Source organism: Narcine bancroftii, chromosome 5, assembly GCF_036971445.1.
Source record: "Narcine bancroftii isolate sNarBan1 chromosome 5, sNarBan1.hap1, whole genome shotgun sequence".
NCBI lineage: Eukaryota > Metazoa > Chordata > Chondrichthyes > Torpediniformes > Narcinidae > Narcine > Narcine bancroftii.
This window is the reverse complement of record NC_091473.1, coordinates 98,369,807-98,394,522: the sequence shown is the minus strand read 5'-3', so window position 1 is coordinate 98,394,522 and position 24,716 is coordinate 98,369,807. Positions and strand designations below refer to the sequence as shown.

At 39.0% G+C, this 24,716-nt stretch overlaps 1 protein-coding gene and 1 long non-coding RNA gene across 12 annotated transcripts in view; one reads left to right on the top strand and one right to left on the bottom strand.

Annotated features, from left to right (window-relative positions):
• The window catches only part of LOC138763770 (FYN-binding protein 2-like), a 148,122-nt gene that overhangs the window by 22,944 nt on the left and 100,462 nt on the right, over nt 1-24,716 (top strand). For all 9 annotated transcript variants that reach the window (XR_011357773.1, XR_011357774.1, XR_011357775.1 and 6 more), the window contains exon 2: nt 21,445-22,483. Coding sequence is in view for 6 of the 9 variants with exons in the window: in XM_069938487.1 (XP_069794588.1) it covers nt 21,445-22,483 (1,039 nt within the window). In the remaining 3 variants the exon portion in view is untranslated. The remainder of the gene's footprint in view (nt 1-21,444; nt 22,484-24,716) is intronic.
• LOC138763773 (uncharacterized) lies at nt 211-24,420 on the bottom strand. 3 transcript variants are annotated; one of them, XR_011357777.1, is made up of 3 exons: nt 23,974-24,420; nt 21,637-21,742; nt 211-11,177 (listed from the first exon to the last, which is right to left on the bottom strand). It is a non-coding gene; the product is annotated as an uncharacterized lncRNA (long non-coding RNA). The 3 variants fall into 3 exon arrangements; XR_011357778.1 differs by lacking the exon at nt 211-11,177 and adding an exon at nt 11,212-12,774; XR_011357776.1 differs by lacking the exon at nt 211-11,177 and adding an exon at nt 18,077-18,762.

Below are 24,716 nucleotides of genomic sequence, written 5' to 3'. Positions count from 1 at the left end.
TGCTGTAAGAAGGAAATGGGAACAACAGTACATGCAATTTGGGCATGTGAGAAAGTGAAAAAGTTTTGTGAAGATCTAAATCAGATATTAAATAAAATCACAAAAAGCAACATACCAAAAAATCCAGAGATCTTTCTTCTAAGTAATATAAGAAGTAAATAACTTGAACTCAATTTGACTGGAGCACAAAAAAAGATTTATTATGATAGCCTTAGCTGTAGCAAAAAAATGTATTATGTCAACCTGGAAATTAGAAAATAGCCTGAGAATACAGCAATGGTACATAGAAATGAATAAATATATTCCATTGGAAAAAATAACATATAATTTAAGAAATAACATCACAGTATTCGAACAAATTTGGGAACCGTACATGGAACACAACAAAGAAGTCCTACCGCGGACCTCCACCACCTAAAATGACAGAAGAAGAAGACAAAATGAACTGACCCAGTATGTAAAAGTAGATGACACAAATTTCTTGTTTATTTTCATTGTGTGATGACATTGTTTAATGGGTTTAATTTATCATATATGCTTAACGTTGAGTGGGTGGGGAGGGGGGGTGAAGGAGGGAGGGAATGGAGGGGGAAAAGGGGAGAAAATGACACTGTGTATATTCAAGAGGGAAATGTTTGTGTGTATTTTGGTCAGTATGGTTCATAATGTGAAAAATTAAAAAAAGAGAACATTGAATTTTACAATTTTAAACTTGTATTTAACTTTTTATTCATTTCATTTATTTATTTATCTTCTCTGGGTTTTTTTGACAGTTGCTTACATTCCAGATAGTGGCGATTCTACTGTACTATCAGCAAATAACTTTCTTTCACTCGTATTGTCCTTACTAATCCTTGACCATTGCCATCTATAAATGCATTCTTAGTGCTCCTTGAGCTGGAAACACTCTCAGTATTTCCATGTATCTGCTTCTCTCTCCCAGATTGGACAATCTGTCCAAATCTAAGATCTAAATGGGATAAAGGAGTAAGGCCATTGTAACAATATTTATATTTGGGGAGAATTTATAAGATTTAGAGTAGGTCACATGCATACACACATTTTAAAACAGATCTTATTTGAAAGACTGAAGAATTTGCATTGCAGGATCTGTTGGAGAATATAAGCACACCTTTCACAAGTAGGTGTTAATTGAACTGACTCATAAAATGCTTGACCATTGTCTTGCTGGAGTCATGCTGTCTGTCAGTACCCTTTCTGCAAAGTGCTCACAAGAAAGTCAATTCTGGATTTTGTTTACCTAAGATAACAACTTGAGAAGAAGAAAGAACTGTTGTTTGCTGGAGAAGGTGGAGGTTTTGCAAGACATGAGTCACATGCTCTCTTTGGAGTTTCATTTGAAAAAGAGAGAGTGTTGAGTTAACATGTCAGTCGGTTAGTGTGTGGGACACTGAAAAGTGCAATCTAGTGAAAACTGTTTGAAACTGATGAAAGTAAGTTCCAGAGCAGCAGATGGCTGTAAGTGCTATCTGTCTGATGTTTCTCTTAAAATAGAAGAAGGAATGGAACTCTGTGGTAGCTTGAAGAAAGAGGTTACCATCTAGAAGACCCTGATGGGGCAATTTTCATCAGGAAGACCCTGAGTGACTAGTGGTGGTACCTCAGTTGTGGAAATCCTGGAGCAACAAATCTCTCTGCAAACCCTACAAGAACCTTCCTGAGCAGTAAACATTTACCTTTCAAGCACCAAGTCTGGTGAACTTTATACATGTTATATTCTGTGCACAATACGGTGATTGCCTACAACCAGAGAACTTGGAAGAAGGAGAAGTGAATTTGAACTGTGAACCAAATAACTTTTCTTGAATTTACACACACATTACATACACATGCATTTAGAATTAGAAGGGGGTAATGTGGGTTAGAGTATAGTATAAGAGTAAAGTTAAAGTTTGATTCTATTTTCATGTTTGAAGTTGATTAAAAATAACTTCTGTTTTGAAAGCCACTTGTCTTAGTGAATGTCTGTTGCTGGTGGGTTTTGGGGTCCTTTGGGCATGTAACACCATACATAAACTGCATGGGAGGACACTGTTGTGGCTCACAGGGAGACATTGCAGAGAAATGGATCGGAGGTCAATCCACAGGACCATAAGAGTGGCAGAGAGGATCACTGGTGCTTCCCCACCCTTGATCGATCTGATCACACCTCCATTATTTGCTATATAATGGAATTTTTTTTCAGAATATAGGATGAAGATGAGAATATAGTTGTATGTTGTTAGAACACCAATCTTGCTTCCTGTACTTAGGTGACCAAAACTGCATACAATACTCCAAATTTGGCCTGCATTAAATTCAATCTGCTATTTTGCAGTTCGTTTTACCAGCTGGTCCAGAACCCTCTTCAACCTTCTTTGCTGTCCACTACACATCCAATCTTTGGGTCACCTGATTACTTCTGAGTTGCTTTAAATTTTTACTATTGCAGTTGGGTATCTTGTATATCTTTTTGGTTGTGGCAATTAAGAATTTTGGACATTGTACATATGATAGTTACCTCACATTGATCCTAGGGCACTCATTTAAAAAAAAGACTTTTGATTCATTGTCTCTTAATCAACATTATAAACCAGATTGTCTGGATATTATCAGATACTGCGTCAGAGCTAGTTTTGCACTTTTTGTTTTGAGTACATTCCTGAAATACCTAATTGATTCATTCTGAAACCACGAGTAGCACTTCATAATGTAACCGATTCCCATTAATCAATGACTAAAAGAAAAATGAATATAAATGCAGAAAAGAGAAATTTTAATGCATTCTTGGTTAGGGTATGCTTGAAGCACTCTCTGTTATAGGAAAATCTCGAGTAACTATACAAAGTAAAAGTTATTAGCCAGCTGAACCATGCTCCAGCGTTGAAGACCCAGCCATGCACATCACTTCTTCTCCCTTCCTCTGGCTGGCACCACCTGATTCCCTCTGGACTTCATAAACCAATTCCACCCCCAAACCCTGCCCATCTGGAATTGTGATTGCAGTTGCACTGGTGATAAAGCAACTCAGCAGGAAAGGACTCTTCATACAAGTGTTTGCCAGTGCTGCCTTGGGGAGGTGTGGGGTGGGGTTTTAAACTGGTTTGGCAAGAGAAGTAGGTAGCTGAAGGTAGAATTGGAAGAGAACAAAGCCAAGCTGGAAACACAGCAGAGGTACAGGTGAGGAGATATTTAGAATAGTTACACAGCAGAGGTTCAGGTGAGGAGATATTTAGAATAGTTACACAGCAGAAGTTCAGGTGAGGAGATATTTAGAATAGTTACACAGCAGAGGTTCAGGTGAGGAGATATTTAGAATAGTTACACAGCAGAGGTTCAGGTGAGGAGATATTTAGAATAGTTACACAGCAGAGGTTCAGGTGAGGAGATATTTAGAATAGTTACACAGCAGAGGTTCAGGTGAGGAGATATTTAGAATAGTTTAGGAGAGGGCCAGAGTCTGCAATCAAAAGAGTACGTCAGCAAGTGGAAACGGAGTTAGAAAAAGTACAAGCTAATATTTAAAGGTTTTTTTTTTAAAAGCAACAAGAAGTGGGGAAAACAGTGCATTTGACCAAGTCTGAGTGAGACATTTACTGGAATTATGAAAATGGTGGAAAAAAATGTAACTAACTTGTTTGTTGTGCATGTTTGTGAATGTGCGGTGTGGGCTAAGGTGAGTGGGCTGCAGGGCCAAGTCACTGAGAATGTGATGTGCCATTGATAACAGAAACTTGGAACTGTTTGTTGTGGTATGTGACTTTTGTGTGCTATTCAGGCAAGTCAATCCGTGCTTGTGTACAACAGGTAGTGTAAAATCAAACAAAAGTAAAATACATGTGTTAATGAAATAAAATTCAATTCAAATAGTGAAATAGTAACATTATTTTATGAAACAGGTATTTTTTATCAGTTTGGTAACAACAAGGAAGAAATTGTCCTTGATTCTGGATAGTGTAATAGTGCAAAAAGCTATGAGACTGAGTCTTAAATTTTGTGGATACAATTTTTTTTTTAAGGTGAGCTTTCCAGTCAGATCAAGCATTTCATTGCGCATGCCTATTGCCGCCTTAAACTGCTGCTCGCGATGGTGTTAGGGAGGGAGTTCCAGGAAATGGCAACATCTTTTCAAGTCTGGATGGTGTGTGCTTGGGAGAACATCTTCAAAGTGGTGATGTTCAATGCTTTGGTTCCCCTGCACTTCAGTGGTGGTAGAAGTCACGGGTTGGGAAAGTGCTGTCTAACGAGCCTTGATAAGTTGTTGCCTTGCAGATGTTACAAATTGCTGGTGCTCATTGATGGAATGAGTACAGGTAGTCCTCAACTTCTGACCTACGTGAGTTATGTCCACCAGTGCATACAACTGAAATTTTTAAAAATCTTTATTAAAACTACTGTGCAAGTACAGATTTATAAAAAGAATTACGATTAGTGTTTATTACTTTTTAAAATGCTGCTCGCCTGCTTGATGACTTCATTATTCTTGGATTGTTGGAAGTTCCAGAGAGTTACTGATTCCATCTGCTTTGAATTCGTCCATCGTTATTGAAAGAAGATCTACCGGGACCAATGCCTGAAGAGGGCGCACAAAATCAGTGAACCGGTGCGGACTCGAAAGGTTTCCGCTCCGTAAATGGTTATATACAGTGGTCCCCACTCCCAGCGGCAGCCTAAGTTCCCTGCTCCAGATAGTCCCCGACTTACAACCAATCCAACAGTCTCAATTACGGTCATAAATTGGGGACTACCTATAAATGATTATTGATGGGGTGTCTTATCAAGCAGGCTGCTATATTCTAAATGATATCAAGCTTCTTGAGTGTTGTTGAAGCTGCAGTCATTCAGACGGGTAGATCATGGGCAGGCTTTGTAGAGTTAGGGGGTGAGTTTGCAAGATTCTCAGCCTCTGACCTGCTCTTGTTGAAACTTCTCATTTCTGCTCAGTGGTATTCCCCAGGATATTGATAGCAAGAGACTGGGTGATAGCAATGACTTTGAACGTCAGGAGGTAATAGCATGGCGCAAAAGTTACTTTCCACATAACAGCTCAGTCCTAGATATTGTTCAAGTCCTGTTGCTTTTAGATATGGACTACTTCATCATTTAATGAGTTGTGAATGTTGTGTAGTCACTGATCAAATGTCACACGTGACCTTATGTACATTCTGTGGGCCAGGCAGAATTTCCACTTATCAGAAACTGTAAACTGTACTCAAAAAAAGAGAAATGTAAACAAAAATGTAAAAATACTATGCAATACAGAAAAAAAAATATTCAGTTGCAGGGGTAGCTACTAAGGGAAGTGAAATAAGGAGACGACACACTGTAAGTCACTTGCACTTCCAATGAATGACTTAGTTTTGAAAAGCCTGTGCTGCGCCTTATAAGGTGGCCCGTAAGTCCCGCCCACATGCGTCCGGTGACATCACAACGCAGCTGAGTCTGCGTGCGCGGCCCGTTTGAGCACGGGAGAAGATGCTCTCGGCGGTGCCCTCTTGCCACGGCTGCTCCGCTGCCATGGCCGTAACAATGTGGAGCCGGTTTACCTGCATCTTGATGTGCGCTGCCACACAGTAATAAATAATGTGCAAAGTAAGTGTTCTTAAATGAGTCTCTGAGTCTGTTGTTTAGGAATCTGATGGGCAGAGGGGTAGCAACTGTTTCTGAACCTGATGTACGAGCCTTGTGGCACCTATACATCTTTCCTGATGCCATCAGTGAGAACAGAGCATGTCCTGGGTGGTGTGGATCCTTGAAGATTCCTGCTGCCCTCCAACAGCAGTGTTCCATGTAGATTGTTTCGATGGTGGGGAGGGTTTTGCCTGTGATTTACTGGACTCTGTTCACTACCTTTTGCATGGCTTTCCACTCAGAGGTAGTGTTGCCCCCATACCAGCTTGTGATGTAGCCAGTCACCACACTTTCCATTACACAACTGTAAAAGTTTGCTAATGTTTCTGAACCTCCACAAGCTCCAATTGAAGTGGAGGTGTTAATCATTTCTTGTTTGAAGGAAAGTCACTGAAGCAGCTGAGAATTTGGGCTAGGCTAGGGACAGGGCATGAGGAACTCTTGCAGAGGTTTCCTGATGTTGACATAATGGACCTCCAATCTCTAGATGACACTTTCCAATCTCTTGTATTTCCCAATTTCAAAACATGTCATCTTCACAGAAATGTAAGCAGTGATATTCAGAATTACTATCTTAATATTCTAATCAATCAAACTTCATACTTGCAGCTTTATGTAGCCTTTAATTGGTTGATAAAAATTTTTGCACAACTTCGCATCAAGATTTTGGTAATGAAGGATATAACCATAACCATATAACCATTTACGGAGCGGAAACAGGCCATGTTGGCCTTTCGAGTCCACACCAGTTCACTGATTTTGTGCGCCCTCTTCAGGCATTGGTGATTTTAAATGTAGTGTATCTTTGAGAATTTTAACATCTATCCATAGGTACTCTGTACTTTGGATGTGAAATCTCATATTAAAATATTCTAAAACATTGGCTGTGTGGGAGAAGCCAGTGAGTGGCCGTGGACAATAGCTTCTCAGACTGGAGGCTTTGGACTAGTGGTGTGCTGCAGGGATTGGTGGTGGGACCAGCATAGTTTGTCATCTAGATCCACAATCTGGACAACAATGTGGTGATTGGATCAGCAAGTTTGCAGACAAACAAAGCATTCGGCTATATTTAAAGACATAACGATACAAGACGATAATAAGAGATGATTAATAGATGATTAAGGCAAAATAAGATGAATTGATCCTTGTGAAGCCATGTCAGCTGGATTATCTACTGTTTTAAAATGTCTCTATTGATTAGCATGCAAAACCTTCTTGATCTCATTCATTCTATTAGCCACAAAGGTATGAAATCTCATGGTTTGGCTATTGATTTATTTAAGAACTAATGTACCATCAGTCCAAAACATGCTAACTCCATTCTGTAAATCTTTTTTTTAAAACACAGAGTCCATTTTTCTCGCCATAAAGGTGGCAGTCAATTCAATTTGAGGTATGGTGACTGGCTTTAATGGAGCCACACTGGCTTTTCCCATTATAAATCCACAATGTACTTATTCGCTCTTGGTTATTTCACAGTACTAAATAACTGACAGTACCATAACCACCTTCGCTTGCGTTAGCAAAGCGGTGTAACTGAGCAAATGTGGCCACTCCAAAGTCTGTAGGTTTAAAACATCTGTTGACGTCAAAACTTTCTAACATTTTAAGGCTCTCAATCCAATTCATCCAATTTTGTGTGATGGAATCTGGTATAGCTTCATCCCATCCAAATTTTCTTCTGCACAATTCTTGCACAATTTTCTTGGCTATTAACATGACTGGTGCCAATATTCCCAAAGGATCATATATTGAGTTTACAATCAAAAGAATATCTCTTCTTGTTAATGGTCGTTCTTTCAAAATAATTTTGAATTTGAAAACAGATTGAACACACCATTGCACTGCTAAAATTCTTTCATCAGATAGAACATCACAAAACGTCACAATCCAACTCAAGATATTTTATCTCCTTTGCTCTTTCAGTCTCAGAAATAACAACCAACACATCTCGACTGTTGCTCATCCATTTTGTAAGGAAGAAACCTCCTTTATGACAGATCTCCTTTAACTCATGATAAAGATCTGTTGCTTCTTTTTCTGAAACCACTAAAGTAAGGCAATCCTCAACATAGAAATTATTTCTGACGATGCCTATAGCTTGAGAACGAAATTGCTCTTTATTATCTTCAGCACATTTTTGAAAGCAAAATTTGCACAACTTGGCGACAAAGTTGCTCCAAATAAATGAACTGTCATTTTGCATTCATTCATGTCTTTACTGTAATCGCCACCATAACAATCGTAGAAAATCACTATCTTCTGATGGTTCTTTCACTTGATGAAAGATCGCTTCAATATCTGCTGCAATCACAATAGGCTCTTTACAAAATCATATTAGAACACCTATTAAAGTACTGGTTAGGTCTGGACCTTGTAAAAGTTGAGAATTCAATGCCACTCCTTGAACTGATGCTCCACAAACAAATACTACATGTAGTTTCTCCTTTTATGGATGTATAACTCCATGATGAGGTAAATACCATTTTCTACTATCTATATGTTCCGAGATATCTTCTGATATCTTTTCCACATAACCCTTGGTTATCATGTCCAACATGACATTTGTATATTCCAAATGAAAGGAAGAATTTCTCTTGAATTTTCAAATTTTCAAATTCAGCATACGCTGTTCTGCAATTATTTTATTGTCTAGCATATAACTTTCTCTCTTCTTCAAAGGTAATGCTACACAGTAATGACCATCAACATGTTTAACAGAATTTGACACTAAATCCAGAAACTGCTTATCCTCCTTCGAAAGTTCTTGAATATCTTTGTGACATTCAGGGAAATTAATTTTAAACAGTTGTTCCCATAGATCATTGATAACTGAAATTCTGTTGTCAATAACATTCAACAACTCCTGATAATTTTTCCTCCTAACGGTCCGTTAATTGTCCATCCAAGCAATGTTCTCACGGCATAAGGTCCGTCATTTTGACTCCTATTACTTCTGGAGGTTCAAGAGCTTTTGGTACATCTAATCCAATTAATATCTCAATCTTATTTATCAATCTTGGGTAAGCAAACATCTTTTACATAATCCCACTGTTTGGTATCATCCTGATATGGAATATCTCCTTATTCACAGACATAGTCTTCTGAGTATATACACTTAGAAGATTGCAAAATTTGTTGCTATTCAATCCAGCAATCTGTAAACCTGAAACTATATTAATTTAAATGTTCTTTTCGTCATTCATTATCTTCAAAAAGATTTGTGATCTTTTACCATGAAAATTAATTTATTAATCAATTCAACAGTACAAAATGATGCGGTACTTCCTGGATCAAGGAATGCATAAGTATTTAGTATGAAGCTTCCTTTTTTTTAGCCTTAACCTTTACAGGAACTATTGAGAGAGCTTTGTCATTGACCCCAGTAAGACTGTTTGTCTGAACTGAAGTATTCTCTTTGACTATGTCTTTAGTCTTGGATTCAGATTGTTGGACTTCTTTCTCAATTTTACTTTGTTGAGTATACAGTAACTTAGGATGTTTTAAACTGCATGTATCAAAACTGAGTTGCTTGTTAAAGTTCTGCTGATGTGTCCTTTACACAAGCAACCAAAACATATTCTTTAAAAGGGTTAATTTCTCATCATACGACCTTTACTCCAATCATGAACATTTTTCTAAAGCATGCTTATCTTTGCAATATAAACAGCTTTCCTGAACAGTCTGATCTTCTTTTTCCATTGTTTCCTTGATCTTTCTTGTGCTTGTATCTAACACAGCAATAACAAAGGTACTTTTGGTTTCTGTTGAAACGGTTATTTAGATTTCTTTACATCTTTAGGAACTATTGAAGCATCCTTAATACTTCCAAATGCTGGTACAGTGTAAACATACACATGCCATTCCAAGAATTGTACAACATCCTCAAAAGTGTAGTCTCTTCAGGAAATCATTTTAAGATCTGCAACTTTGGTTCTTCAGATTATAAGTCCTTCAGATTTTAAGAACATTTGTTTACAATAATTGACAAATTAGCAAGGAAATTCAGCTCTTGCAATGGGAACAACACCCTCTCAGAAAGAGTGCATATGCTTGTAAAGTCTTTGTGTCCTCTGATTTTATTGCTGACCAAGAAAGAATCTTGTCTTTGTGGGGCCTTGCGATTTTATGTTCATTGTCATAATGATGAAACAGTAATTCTTTGCCCTTTTAAAACTTTGGTCTGGATCCATATATTGGAAACTTTTGACTAACTCCTTCACTTGTCCTCCAGTGCAATGTTCCAGGTAATACAGATAATCTTTGGCATTTTTGATATCACTTTCAATGTGATATTCAAAGGATTTCATGAGCGTCAGATATTATAATGGATCTCTATTTAAAAACTGGAATTTCCTTCTTAGGTAAACCATATGAACCTTGTTGCTGTGCTAACATCACAGAAATTTCAATTTGTTTCGCTATGAATGATACATTGTTTTGTTCCACCATGGCTTATGTCTGGTTGTCTTGTTGTGAATGGAACTGGCTAAACTTGAACTTGTGCCAAAGGTGTAGGACCTTGGTATGTAAGTGATGGGATGGATGGGGTTCCTCGGTATGTTAGAGATGGCATTGGTGGAGATCCTTGACTTGTCATTGGTTCTAAACATCAATTGTTCAGTATGATCAATTCACATGGTTGAACCTGGTTGAAATGCTCTCCTTTCGGGAAGATTCATATATTGTGTGCTCAGAAAGGATAGAATGTTGCTAGCTCTTTCCACAGGGTTGGTCATTGATGTTCGAGCACTAGCAGTAGCCCCACCCATGGCTTGTAGCTGCGGTATCCATTGACCTGTTGGAGTGTTATGTGATACCCTTTTGGGTACTTTGAGAGATAGATCTTTCAGAAACCTGAGATGATGCTTTTACTCTGGCCATATTCATAGCATGTTATTCCTCAAGTTCTAGTCTTTTGTCTATTCAATAATCTTTTTCGTTCTTCTTGCCGATTCTTCATTTCAGCTTCTTGCCTTAGTTGCTGATTCTTCATTTCAGTTTCCATATTTTCTAAAGCATATCTTTTCTCCAATCACTCATGTTGTGCACAAATAGTAGTTAAGTCTGCTTTGCGCCTTAGCATGCATAGCTGATATGCTTGAAGCACACGAGGCTGTACTTGCTCTAGATGCCTTTGAAGACTTTGAAGATCATCCAGTGCTCATGACCTTGGAAATACTATCATCAGGATTCACATCTGAACATTCAGACACCGCTGATTGAATCTCTATCTTCAACATTTTGCTCAATACCACCCCGGTGGGGCTTTGCAACGTACATTCATCAGTTTTAGTTCCACTAACCTTTAAACTAGCTAATGAGGTCTGCAGTGCCTTATTGGAGTCTTATTTCTTCACTGGTGGTTGGCTCTAATCTCATGCTAAGCATTGTCAGACTGCCATGCTGGCCCATCTCACAATCAAACAGTTCTTTGAGAGGAGCTGTTGGCTCAAGGTCTCTAGCACAATGAGACTTATTTTTATCCATCTTGGGCTCTTTACACTGCAGCCTATCTTCTTGCTGCTTCTTCTGTTTCCTGGGAACTGTAAAAAAATTTGTATCTATCATGGTCCTTTTGAGGATTTCTCTGGCTGGCGCTCTGTTCTGCACACAGCTTTTCTTATCTCTTGTTTATATATATATATATATATATATATATGTTCAAACCATTATTCTAGGATTTATGCCAGATTCTGGCTGCTAGCAATGGCTCTTATCTCCTCAAGGACACAGTTGTCTTTCAGTCAGACATTCGTAGTTTAAATTTTAAATTAAACAATCAGACATATATGGCTGGTAGACATTTTCTCACAGAAAACTGCTTCTTAATTTTAAATCTCGCTGTAATTTTTTCATACAAATTATTAGCCTTTATTCCAAACAAAGTTCACAATTTTATTACTTTGAATAAGAATGTAGATGACACTTTCCCAATCTCTTGTATTTTCCAATTTCAAAATGTCATCTTCACAGAAACAGAAACAATGATACTCTGAATTACTATTTTAATATTCCAATAAATCAAACTTTGTAATTGCAGCTTTATGTAGCCTCTAATTGGTTGTTAAAACATTCTGCATAATTTTTCATCAAGATTTTCATAACTATGGATTAACAAAGCATTTGGCTATATTTAAAGACATAACGATATAAGATGATAATAACAGATGATTAATAGATGATTAAGGCAAAATAAGATGAATTCAAAGAAAAGCATTTTGATGCTAATGCCTCCTCCATGGTTCTTCAAAGAATGAAAGCAAGCTTCCCGTACACCCAGATATTATGACATATGACATCATAGTAACTATGTTAACACTACAATCAACAATTTTTTCTTAAAGGGATAGTCATAAAATTAACTCAGAAATAAAAACGCAAGATTTTAACCTTTGCACACCTCTGTAAAAGTTTGCTAATGTTTCCCATGTCTCACCAATCCTCCCCAAGCTCCCATGGAAGTGGAGGTGTTGAACATCCCTTGTGACCATATGATTGAAGGAAAGTCACTGAATCAGCTGAAAAGTTAGACCAAGGACAGGACTGGAGGAACTCTTACAGGGGTGTCCTGTGATTGACATAATGGACCTCCAATCACTACAACCATCGCCCTGCGTACTAGGTATGATTCCAATCAGCAGAGGATTTTCAGCCCAGATTCCCTTGACTCCAATTTAATCAGAACTTATTGATTACTTGATATCACGCTGCTTTGATGTCGAGTGCAGTTACTTCCTCTGCACCTGTGGAGTTCAGCTCTTTAATCTATGGCTGTAATGAGGTTAGGTGCTGAGTGACTTTGCTGGAAAGTGCGAGCTGGTTGTTACCAAGCAAGTTCAGCTTGACAGCACATGCTTGTATCCCTTTCCAGATGATTACGTATAGACTAATGTTGTTAGAATTGGATGAGTTGCTGCTTCTTGTGGACATTTTTTGCATTGCTAGAAAAATGACAGTGTTGTAGCTGCAGTGGAAGAGCTTGGCCAAGGGCATGGCAAGTTCTGGACCACCAGTCCTCAGTACTATTGACAGAGAGTTTTTAGGGACCACTTGGCGCTTCATCCAGTGTTTTTAGTTGTTTGTTGATGTTACGTTGAGTAAATGGAGTTTATTGAAGGCTGACATTGATCACGCTGGGGACTGTTGGAGGAGATTGAGATGGATCATGCACTTGGCACATTCACCTGAAGATGCTTGCAATGCTTCAGCTTTCTCACTTACATTGATGTGATGCCCCTCACTCCCATCCCCAAAGCACACCCCACTCCCAAACTTGAAAATAGCAATATTTGTTTACTTGTCTATCACCATTTGTGACTAGATGTAGAAGGACGACAGAGTTTGGATCTGATTGGTAATAGGATTGCCGGACTCTACCTATTTCCTGCTGTTTGTTATGTCCTTATCTTGAAGAGATGAAAGTTTGAAATCATGAACATAAGAACAATGTACAAAATATTTACCTGCTGCAGCAAAAATAAGGACAAGATGGACCAACTGCAGAGTATAAATTAAATGTTCACAATGTTTCAAGAAAAAAAGATAGTAAACATCAAAGGATAGCTAAATATTCACAGTTGCAGGTTGTGCAGAATAAAAAGTGGCATTTCTAGACTGCAAACAGATCTTTTTTGTGGTCCCGGAATAGTTCATGATTAACATTAGAGTAGTATGGGATATTTCTAGAGCAGGGGTGAGCAACCTGGCCCACGGTTCAAATTTATCTGGCTCGCAACCCAATGCAAAAGTCTTTCCCTGGGCCACCACCCATCAGTGCACATGTGCGAAAATGGGCTTCCTACTATTTGGTAGGAGGATGAGCAATAAAATGGACAGGCAGACAGCTGCCATGGCTTTGGCGACGTGAGAAAAAAATTGCCTTGGAAAACCATTGTGAGCTTGACCCATACACCGTGCCAGGGATTTTGCACTTAATTCAGCATGAGTGGGCATATTTTAAGATGGCAAAAGCACTATGGGATGTGGAAAAACTGAGCTGCAAGTGGGGGTGGGAGAGAAGGGTTGAGGGGGGAGCATTGAAAATAAACTGCACTGATAATCCTTGCCTCACAGGATCGATTGCTGAGGTAAAGTAAGTTTTAAAAACTTATTTTATTCAGAAGAAGGGCAGCAGTATTTAAATCATTTAAATTACTATTTTTTAAATTACTGGTAGCATCAGTGTGCCCGCCATTCACCCATTGACACACCATCTGGCCCACGCATGATGGCAATTGGGCTGGGAGAAAAACAGTTCTTGAATCTAAAGATGCTGGACTTTGGGCTTCTATACATTCTGCCCAAAGATAGCAGTGTTACAAGCCCAGAGGACACCAAAACCCAGCAGCAATAGATATTAACCAAGATAAATGGTTACTTAAACAAAAGTTGCTTTTAATTATCTTTAAACATGAAAACAGGATCACACTTTAACTTGTCACTATTAATTTAACTAACCTAACTTAACATCCCTTCTATTTCTAAGCACACGTGTATGTAACATGTGTTTAAGTTCAGAAAAGTTCTTTGATTCACAGTCCAATCTCACTTCTCATTCCTCCAAGTTTACTGGTTGCAGGCAATTCTTATATTGTGTACAGAATTTATGAATTTCACCAGGCTTTGGTGATTGAAAGGTAAATGGTTTCCGCTCAGGAATTTTCTTGTCGGTTTTCAGAGAGAGATCTGTTGTTCACTGGACACCCACAACTGATTCCTTGTAACCAGCCACTTCAGTGTCTTGCTGAAGAAATTTGCCCCATCAGGGTTTTTCAGATGATAACCTCTTTCTTTCAGGCCACCACAGAGTGCCTCTTTGTTTATCTTATTCCAAGTGAAACATTAGACAGCCAGTCCTCTCCTCTTGAATGAACCACAAAAGCTTTGACCAGGCTGAACTAAACACTCACAACCCATCTTCCAAAATGGGGTTTTCCACAAGTTTGCCAGCTTGTTCTGTTCCAGATCCAGCTGCTGCTGCTGCTGACTGTAAAACTGCAGCACTGATCTCTCTCTCTCTCTCTCTCTCTCTCTCTCTCTCTCTCTCTCTCTCTCTCTCTCTCTCTGAGAAACGCCTGTTTTACTCTCTCTGCTTGCAAAACCACATGATCCTCTTAGAACAGCAAGTTCCACTCCAGACAGCCTGCAGCTCCAACAAGTTCTTTCATCTGTTGTCTTTTTGTAAACAACAATCTTTTAGTGAAGTCTTTTGGGCACTCGACAAAGCTTTAGCAGAGCTGCAGTATTTTAAATAAGATCTGTTTTGAAGTGTTTGTATGTGACCTACACTAAAAAAAACTGCCCCAATTTATCTCCCAAAAACATCTATAATATGTCACAGCAACAATAAGAGATTGTGACCAGGCTGATGGGAGTTCCTTGGAGTTCACTTAACGAGTACCTATTGTGGACATACAACATCTAATTTGTGAGGAAGGTGCAATGGGCTGCACTTCCTGAGAAGACTGAAGTGGGCAAGGCTGTCAGCTACAATTATATCAACCTTCTACATGAGTTATATCATGAACATCCTGGCTGGCTGCATCAGTGTGATGGTTGCAGGGAAATAATTTGGAGGTCAATCTGCAATACCTGAAGAGTGGCTGAAAGTATTTTTGTTCATGAAGTCTTCTGGAGACACTAGTCATTGATACATCCACATCTGCCTCCTGAACAGTGTTTCTGATCTGTTGGACAGGAGTTTGGGGATTTTTCTTCATTATGATGAGAATTCTTCTGTCATCAGTAGAGTTCTTCCTTGGCCTACTAGTCCCTTTGCGATTAAAGAAATCACCAGTATGCTATTTCTTCCTAATTATGCTCAAAGCTGTTGATTTTGGAAATCCTAAGGTTTAGGCGATGTCTCTTACTGTTTTATTCTTGTTTTCCAGCCTCATAATGGCTTCTTTCATTTTCATTGGCACAACTCTGGTCATCATGTTGAAAAATTGCAACTACAAACTTCAAAGATGATCAAAAGCTTAGAAGCAAGACAAGCTCTCATTTACCTGTACCAATGAAGCAACTAAACACACCTGAGTACTATCAAATACCTGTGAAGCCAAATGTTATGGTGGCCTGAAATGAGGGGACTTGGTATAAAAAGTTCCATAATTTCTACATGATTAAACCAAAATGTAAACAAACAAACTTAAATAAAATCTGGATTGTGCACTTCAATTGCATATGAAGTGTTTGATTACAAATTTTAAACTGTGGAGCACAGGGGCAAATAAAGGAAAAAAAGTGTCCTTGTCTCAAACATTATGGAGGACTCTGTATGTCCATATTACATTGGGATTCTTCCTTATTCAACTTGCCATGAACAACTTGGGGACCCTTTTTAACCTGTAATTGCTTGTTTAAGCTTCCTGCTTCCTTTATTATTCCATAGGGGCATTCTTCTGTTTCTCTTTTCTAAACCTTGTGATTTATCCTTTTTCTTTTTTGACTAAACTTGACAACCTAGGTTCCTGAACCATGCCTTTCCTTTTCATTATCACAGGAAACGCTAATCCTGGACTCCAATGGCAACCCATTTTCAAGTCCCCACCCCAGTGCCACATTGGCATGTCTGTCCATAGACCAGACTGAGACCACCGCAAAGTGGAGGAACAGCATCAAGTATTCCATCTCTGCACCCTGCAAGTGGATTGCATTAACATTGACTTCTCTGATTTCCGATACCCCTATCCCATCTCTCTATCTCTCTCTCTCTCTCTCTCTCTCTCTCTCTCTCTCTCTCTCTCCCCCCTCCCCCTCCCTCCCTCCCCCACTGTCCTAGCCATGTTCTGATATCACCTCTTGTCCATTGCTCTGTGTTCTTCCCCTTGCCCTTTCTATCCTTCTCTCCACCCTTTTAACTCAAGCATCTGTCTGCTTTTGACTCAGTGGAGTGAAACATGAAAACCTGCAGATGATAAGATTGTAGAAGTGGTGGAGGAACTCGGCCAGTCTTGCAGCATCCACGGGGGGTGGGGGTGGGGGGGGTAAAGATGTATAGATAGACCCTGGCTTACGACATCCCAACGTGATATTTCAAAGAAACGATGGTCAGAATCGGGTACTTTCAGTTTCAAGTTAAGATGTTCCCCGCAATGGCGATACATGGCACATCTTTGTAATTTTTTTTCAGTTTAATTTGTGCTGTAATAAAGGTTTTCAGCGTTTAAATTAAATTTAAATAATGAAACAGTAGAGAGCGCTATTGTTTCAACTTGTGATGCAAGTCCTGGAATGGAACCCTATCGTGAGTAGGGGTTTACCTGGAGCCAATATTTTGGCTCTGAGCTCTTCTTCAAAGTATAAGTAGAAAGCAGACAGGTGCCTGAATTACATGTCTGGGGAGAGGGGAAGAAAGGCAGGTGAGGAGCACAGACAAAAAGACAAAATGTGTTAATTGGATAGGAGGACAGGAGAGGAATTGATCGGGGAGGGGGGTTGGCTCCCCATTTATCCCCAGTGTCTCCTCTCACTCTTATCATTTTCTTTCCCCTTCCTCCTCCATCTCTTTTCCTCCCAGCATTGCACTCACAGAGCTAAACACGCACCCAACCCCGCCATCAATTCTCCCCTTTCCTCACTCTTGTCCTATCCATATCCAATTAACACCTTTTGTCTGTTGGCGTGTGCTCCTCCCCCTGCCTTTCTTTATTTCTCACCAGCCTTTTAATTCAGCTGCCTGCCTGCTTTTTACTCATGCCTTGAAGAAGGGCTCAGGGTCTAAGTGTTGGTTATATATCTTTACCTCCAATGGACAATGTGAGACTTACCAAGTTCCTCCAATATTTCTGTGTTTTCACTATAATCGGAGTCTGCAGACTTTTGTATTTCACTCGATCCTGGACCCCAATCAGCTCGCTTTTGAAGGACTCTCACCTTGTCCAATGTGGAATTATGCTCATACAGCCTGCTCCCAATTTTCTCTCCTCAGTTTCTGCCTAATAGGTTTATAATGATCCCTTATTAATAAAAATGAAAATTCAGGAGAATTTACCCAGAGAGATTACAATATGAAATATATCACGGGCAATTAATTGAGAAGAATGGTTGGGTTTGTAGCCGATTGCTGCAAAGAAACACACACACTCCCAGTGTGGGAAGTTAAGTTCTGAGTTTTATTGAGGCTGGAAAAGGCTCCTTTTATACAGTTGGAGCTCCTTCCGTTTGTTTGATTGGCTGACATCAGCTGCATGAATAACATTAGCGAACGGGGACATTCTTGCATGTGAATACCCTTCTTCCCCAGCCTGTTATCGATCTGTTCGTTGCATAGCTTGGCCAGTGCCATTTTTAGGGCCGCTGGTCTTGTACTCCTCTAGCTTTCAACTGCACCAGTTCGCTGTGTTAAGGGACGCGTTGCAGTGTGTTATGCTGCTGTTTACTACCGCACCCGCCGGCTCGATCTCCACGGTGGCGGGCCACCACAGGGTATTTCGGTATTTCTTTTTTAAAATCTGTTTTCTTATGATTGTATGGTTCAGAATTTACCTTTCCCATTTTTATTTGTATTTTACACACTTGGATATTTTGGTTATTACAAAGAAACTCACAAGATGCACCAATTTATATTCTTTACAAGGTGCAATGAAATTGAAATTGCTGAAAATAACAGTTGGAGACATTTTTTTTTCTTTCCTGTATTTGTAAGCACGTATTATTTTCTTATAAATGTCCACCCACATATTTACTTCATCACTGACCAGACGATATTATTGGAAAACAGGAATGGTCAGTCATTTGAGGTATGAATTTTAAAAAAAATGTAAATTCTAAATGTTGATCATTTTTGTTGGCATGGAGTCATATTGGGGGGGGAACCTTTTTTGTAAAAAGCTGATTTTTCAGATACACCTTTTGATGGCATTATTTTGGTTAAAACTGTAACAATTTGTTATGAGAGTATAGCTGTATTTTAGGGGGGTGCTAAATGTGTGAGGCAGGAGGGATTATGGGTGATGTAAAATGAGGAGAGGTGAGAAGAAGCTCTCATACACACAACAATGGTACCCATTCTGTGTTACTCCAGAATCCTTTTACTTCCATCTTGAACGATTTGAAACATCCTGCCAGTTCTGTTTAAGATGATCCAGACATTGGGATAGTCTTGTAGCAGTGTAGATACGATACCTCAGTTCAAAACAAAATGAGAATTTGGGAGCAAGATGGATGGTGCTACTGTGTTATTGGAAAGGACCCTTTTATTGCAAAAACCGGAACTCTCTTGCATTCCCAGTTCTTTTCATTCACTCCAAAGAAACATTGTCAATTACAACTGAGCAGTTAATCCACAAGCCAAATTGTGCTCCGTTTTATTGTTCTGCCTTTGTCCTGAAATGGCATTGATTGCTAGGGAGTCCTAATCAGAGTGTCCCACAGTCACCAGGAGTGCCATGGGAGCCATCCATTAACTAAAGGACTCACAAGATTGCCTTGTGTCTTGAAGTCACAAGCTTGTGTAAATACTATAAATAGATTACGCCATTTTGTGTAAATAGTCTATGTCTTGAGAATCTGAAGTAAAGAGCACGGTGTTTGGGAAACCTCTGTGTTCTGTTGTTTCATTACTCTGGTAACCAAGAGTGGGAGTTCGGTTCCTCATTTAACATTTCTGGCCACTGTCACAACAGGGATCCATCACAATCTTCGCCTCCCACCTTTCTAAATGTATTCCATCAGTCCAATTATTTTTTATCCTAAATGAAGGAATGTTGATTGCAACTGCACTTTCACTAATTGTGTTGTATTTCTAACTTCTCAGCAATTGAAGATAATGGAGCCAGTCCTTAGTTTCGTTTTTTTTTCAAATGAACCAAACATGAAATATTTTTGGCCTAAACTTTAGGGCAGTGGTTCTCAACCTTTGTCTTTCCATTCACGTACAGATTTAAATAATCCCTATACCATCGGTGCTTTGTGATCAGTAGAGATTGCTTAAGGTGGTATGTGAGTAGGAAGGTTGAGAATCACTGCTCGAGACCCAATTTTTACTGAAATATTTTGCTTGAGAAAAATTATTATTGGCCCATTTCCTTTGGAGTTATGAAACAGTGCACATAACGAGTCCATTAGGTCCGATTAAAACAATGGTTTTCAAACTTTTTCATTCTGCCCACATATCACCTTATGCAATTACTTACTAATCACAGAGCACTATGCTGTTGGGATTACTTAAAAGACAAAGGAGGAAAAACCCAACACCTAACCCCAATCAACCAATTTTCCCTTGCAACCGCTGCAACCATGTCTGCCTGTCCCGCATCGGACTTGTCAGCCACCAACGAGCCTGCAGCTGACATGGACATTTTACCCCCTCCATAAATCTTCATCCACGAAGCCAAGCCAAAGAAAAGGAATGTGAGTGAAAAGAAAAAAAGTTAAAAACCTCTGCTTTAGGGTTAGAGTCATCCTGCTTGTACAAAAACCCTGAAACCAATTTGCTGAAATGGAGATGCAAATAATTTAGCTGGATAAGATGTGCCTGCTGGCTTAGATAACTGTCTTCCGGCTGTCTCTAATACTCTAAGACAATTACAAAAATAGATATAAATAAGCTTGAAATTAATTCTTCCTGTCACTTGTTCCTTTTTCTCATAGCTTGTATTCAAATGTAATTTTAAATCTATCTGTCCTAGCAAGAGATTGTTTAAATTTCCCAAATACTGTTATATTTACTCTTTTATAAACCACTACAACTGAATAAATGTGGGTGATTACTTTTACACTGCAATAATGGCTTTTGGTTTTATTTTCTCTTTTTCTTTGTATTATGAGATTGCTCACTATTTCACACATTGAATATTTTTTTTGGTAAATACTTGCATGGTCACTTGTGGTTCCTGTTTGACAAAATATAGGTGTAACCTGTAGCATTTCAACTTGTCTCCTTCTGAAGTTATTTCTCCTCTCCCTCAAAAAAAGTCAACTCTTACTATTTTCATCTTTTCCCTCTTCTTTGGTGTTTTATCTACATCTCAGTTACATTTTAGTTATTCATAAAGTTAACTGCTTTTCAATTCTTGGAAAAGGTAACCGATCATTAATCATTATCGGGAATTTTTTTTTTAATCTTCATGATGCATTAATTGAGTACAAGGCCAGTGTTTATTTGAGTCTTAATTTGTCCTTGATAAGATAGAGGTGAACTGTGACTTGACCAATATGATTTTCTGAAGGTTTTTTCCTTGAAGCTATTGAAAATGGAATTCTATTATTTTGATCCCACTGTAATAGAACATAGAACATTACAAGCCCTTCGGCCCTCAATGTTGTGCCGACCCATATATTCCTTTAAAAAAGTACTAAACCCACCTTACCCTGTAATCCTCTATTTTTCTTTCATCATGTGCCTGACTAAGAGTCTCTTAAATGCCCCTAATGTTTCAGCTTCCACCTCCATCCCCGGCATTTGTTCTCATTTGCCCTCAAGGCATTTACCCTCATTTGCTCTCAAGGCATTTGCCCTCATTCAGTTAAACTGCCTTTAATTGCATCTTCAAAAATACTTTTTCCAGTTTGCATTGTGTGAAATTATCTGGTAGAAAAGCAAGATTAATAGGAAGTCTTTTACAGTGTCCCAGAGCTACAGAATCTGATTGTAACACTCTCACTCCCACACTGGCTGAGGAGTTAAATGAAGAATGTTCTTGAGGTAATTGTAAGAGTTTCCCTAGTATCGGTCTGTTGTAGTGGAAGCATTTTAATCCATGTTGATTTCTGTCCTTGTTGAAATTGTTTACTTGCCATAAGCTATTTTATGGTCAAAGACTTTTTTTGCTGCATTAAGTAATCATTGTGTTTTTTTTTCCCCAGAAAAGGAGCAATGATTTTCAAGCTCTTCGAGCCAAGTTTCAGGAACATGATGTTATAAATAACAAACTCAATGATGACTTGAAATTAGCCAGGCCGGAGAGTTTGCAAGCACCTGATGCCACAGCAGCTTCTGATAGTAAAATAGGGGTGGACATAAACAAAATTAACATTTTTGAGACAGTTAATACTCACAATGCAACTATTCAACAATCGAAGGCAAAATCTCCTCCTTCTCTTCCTCTGGCAAAACGAACAGTTGCCTCAAAACAGTTGCCTGAATGGATAAAGCACAATGTTCCTGTGGAGGGTAGGGGAAGACCTGAAGATTTTGTCACTTCCAACCTAGCATCAATGAATATTCAAACAGTAGAACACAAAGTATACAAAAATAACAGAGGAACCAAGGAAGAAGGCAAAATCGCATTGAAGGAAAAAATAAATATTTGGGAGAATTCTTCACATAATGGTATAGCAGCTAGCACACCTGGTCAGAAAATAAAATGTAGCACACTCCCTCCTTCAGTAATAAACTCAAGATCAAAACCTTTACTTGACTCTCCTTACAAGGTCACTTATCTTGTGCAAGGTAAAAAATTCAATGCGAGGATGGGTGCAGGGGAGAAGGTATCTGGTGACAGGAATAAAATGTCCCAATTTGAGGAAACAATCACAGTTAACCGAAGTTGTGAAGATTCCCAAGCAGCCTCTAACACTAGACTGGCTGATTCATTTTCTCAACTGGAAATTAATCATCCTGTTCCTCAAAATGATCAGAAAACATTTAAACAAGATAACACTCTGGAATCAGAACCTCTGGACCCCGTAAGATTGGATGTAATTGACTGTTGTGGTTCAAAACCTACAAATGATCAAAGGGAACAAGAAGTCATGGAGAGAAATCATTCATGTAAATCCCTGCAACGCTTGGAACCTCCACCCATTGAAGAATTGGGACCCCCTCCTGTGAAACCACCCAGACCATTCAAAATAGATCTGAGTGCATTATGGAATCTAAAAATTGACAGTTTTTCACTAGAAAGTAAGTTCTGCTCTTCTCTCACAAAATTCATAACATTAGGATTTTTCTTGTGCTAACGGAGATCTAATTCCTAAATTATGAATGGCTTTAAACAAATTTCCATTTTATATTAATTTTTATTGGAATATTGTGAGCAAATGTAACTGCACAAAATCTTAGCATGGTCTGCTGCAGCCATTCTCAACTTTTTTTTTTAAGCTATGGCCCCCTTAGAACTCTGCCCAAAGTTTATAGCCCCCTCCCATTCCCTGGGAAGCAGTCAAGTTTAGTTGGTTTCCATACTTAACATAACATAACAATTACAGCATGGAAACAGGCCATTAGGCCCTTCTAGTCCAGACCAAACCAAACACTCCTCTCTAGTCCCACTCCTCTCTAGTCTCTAGTCCTCTCTAGTCTCTAGTCCCTTACCAACTACATTAAAAAATGTTATGGTTTCAATCCATTCCCCATCCACCTTTTTATGGCTGGATAGTGCTTGATTTTTGATCACTGATAAATATGTCCCAAGCAATACCAACCACTGCCATTTTATTCTGAAAATAAATCTATTCTGGAGATTAGATTCTGCCTCATCACTAAAATTATATCATAAAAAATGAGGAAAGAATTATTTATCCTAGATAAGAATTTTTAAAATTGAAGCATCAAAAATTACATATCCTCTATATTGTCTGATTTCAGTATACTGTCTTATGACAGGAGAAAATGCTGAGAACTGTTAACACGTCAGGCAGTAAATGAAGGGTCTTCAAGCTGAAGCATTAACTATACCTCTTTCCCCAGGTGATGATACATGGCATCCTGAGTGCTTTCAGTATTTTCTGCTTTGATATCAATTTTCAGCACCTGTGGTCTACATTTTCTTTAACTTCTGCTGGAAACTTGAATTGTATTCCATAACTTTGCTCACAGCTGTGAGCTGATCTAAATTTCAAATTGAGGTTTTGCTCTGCACGTGGTTATGAGATTCAGATACAAGATGAAGTTGGCTCTAGATTGTCTTATTTTTCAACAAAAGTAACATTTCTTCAGCTGGCTGTAAATGTTCAAAAACTTTATTGAAGTGAAATGTATAACTGTTTAAATAAACAGTGCTTGTGAGCCATAAGGTTTTGTGTAGTATTTTCTGGTTTGCTGTTTTTCTCTCTATGCTAGAAGCGTCAGAAAGTGAAAGAGAGAAAACAAATAACCTAATGTTCAATCTATTTAAAACAGGTTTATAAGCTAATTGCCACCAGCAATTTGTTGTTATTTGTTAGGAATTGTAAGCATGGCAAGATGGCGTAGAGGGCAGAGGTACGGTCCTAATCCCCCCCAGCCAGTTTTTTTTTAAACACCCGTTTTTAAACTTTAATCTAAGTATATAAACGTTTTATTTCTGCTTCTAAGTACATTAGTTGTCTGTAATGGCGGCTAATATTAAAAAAACCTAAGACTCAACTACAGAAAAAACTACTTTTTAAAAGTGCTGAAGAACTGAGGCCTACCTGTCCAGTTGGATCCACGGAGTTGCCGTCGGGAACTTCCAAGCCACAGAGAACTCCAGCTAGGCTAAGTATTACGCCGGTGCCGGTCTTGTCCCCGCAAGATGGCGCCGGCTTCTTGATGAAATTGACTGACGTTGACCCGCGCGTTCGCGATGTCGGGCGTGCGGGCTACCTAACTGAACAAAGAGCCCTTGGGCCTGCGCTGCATTCGGGGGAGTCAGGGACACGCAGGAAGGCGCTGGAGACCACCCCTACGCAGCCCCTGGCCCTGCCGGGGATGTGCGGTACTTCCAGGGTCCACGATTTATTGGGGCGTGTGTGGTCTGCTGGAGGGCCAGAGCGGCGTTGCCCAGATATGGTCGGGGTGCTGTTGTCGGGTGTCCAGACCCGCAGCCGCATGGGAAAAGCCTTGACAATGTTGGAACAAGAAGAAGACTTACCTTTCATGGCCAGTTCACAGGAACAATTGGAGGAGGAGCTTGTAGAAGGTGGGTCTCAAAATGTGGCACTGGAATCCGGACTGAATTCTATTTTTACTGTGCTGGAAGGAATTGCTTACCATGTAGATACTATGTCTCATCAAATGACTCAAATGCAATCTACAATGTTTAATGTCTCTGAAGATATATCTACACTTAAGAGAGAGTTAATAAATGCCTTACTTCAGTAGATGTAGTACAAGAAAAGTTTAAAAAGCTTGAGACAGCTTTCTCTGAATGTAAAGAGCAAGTTGTACGTAATAA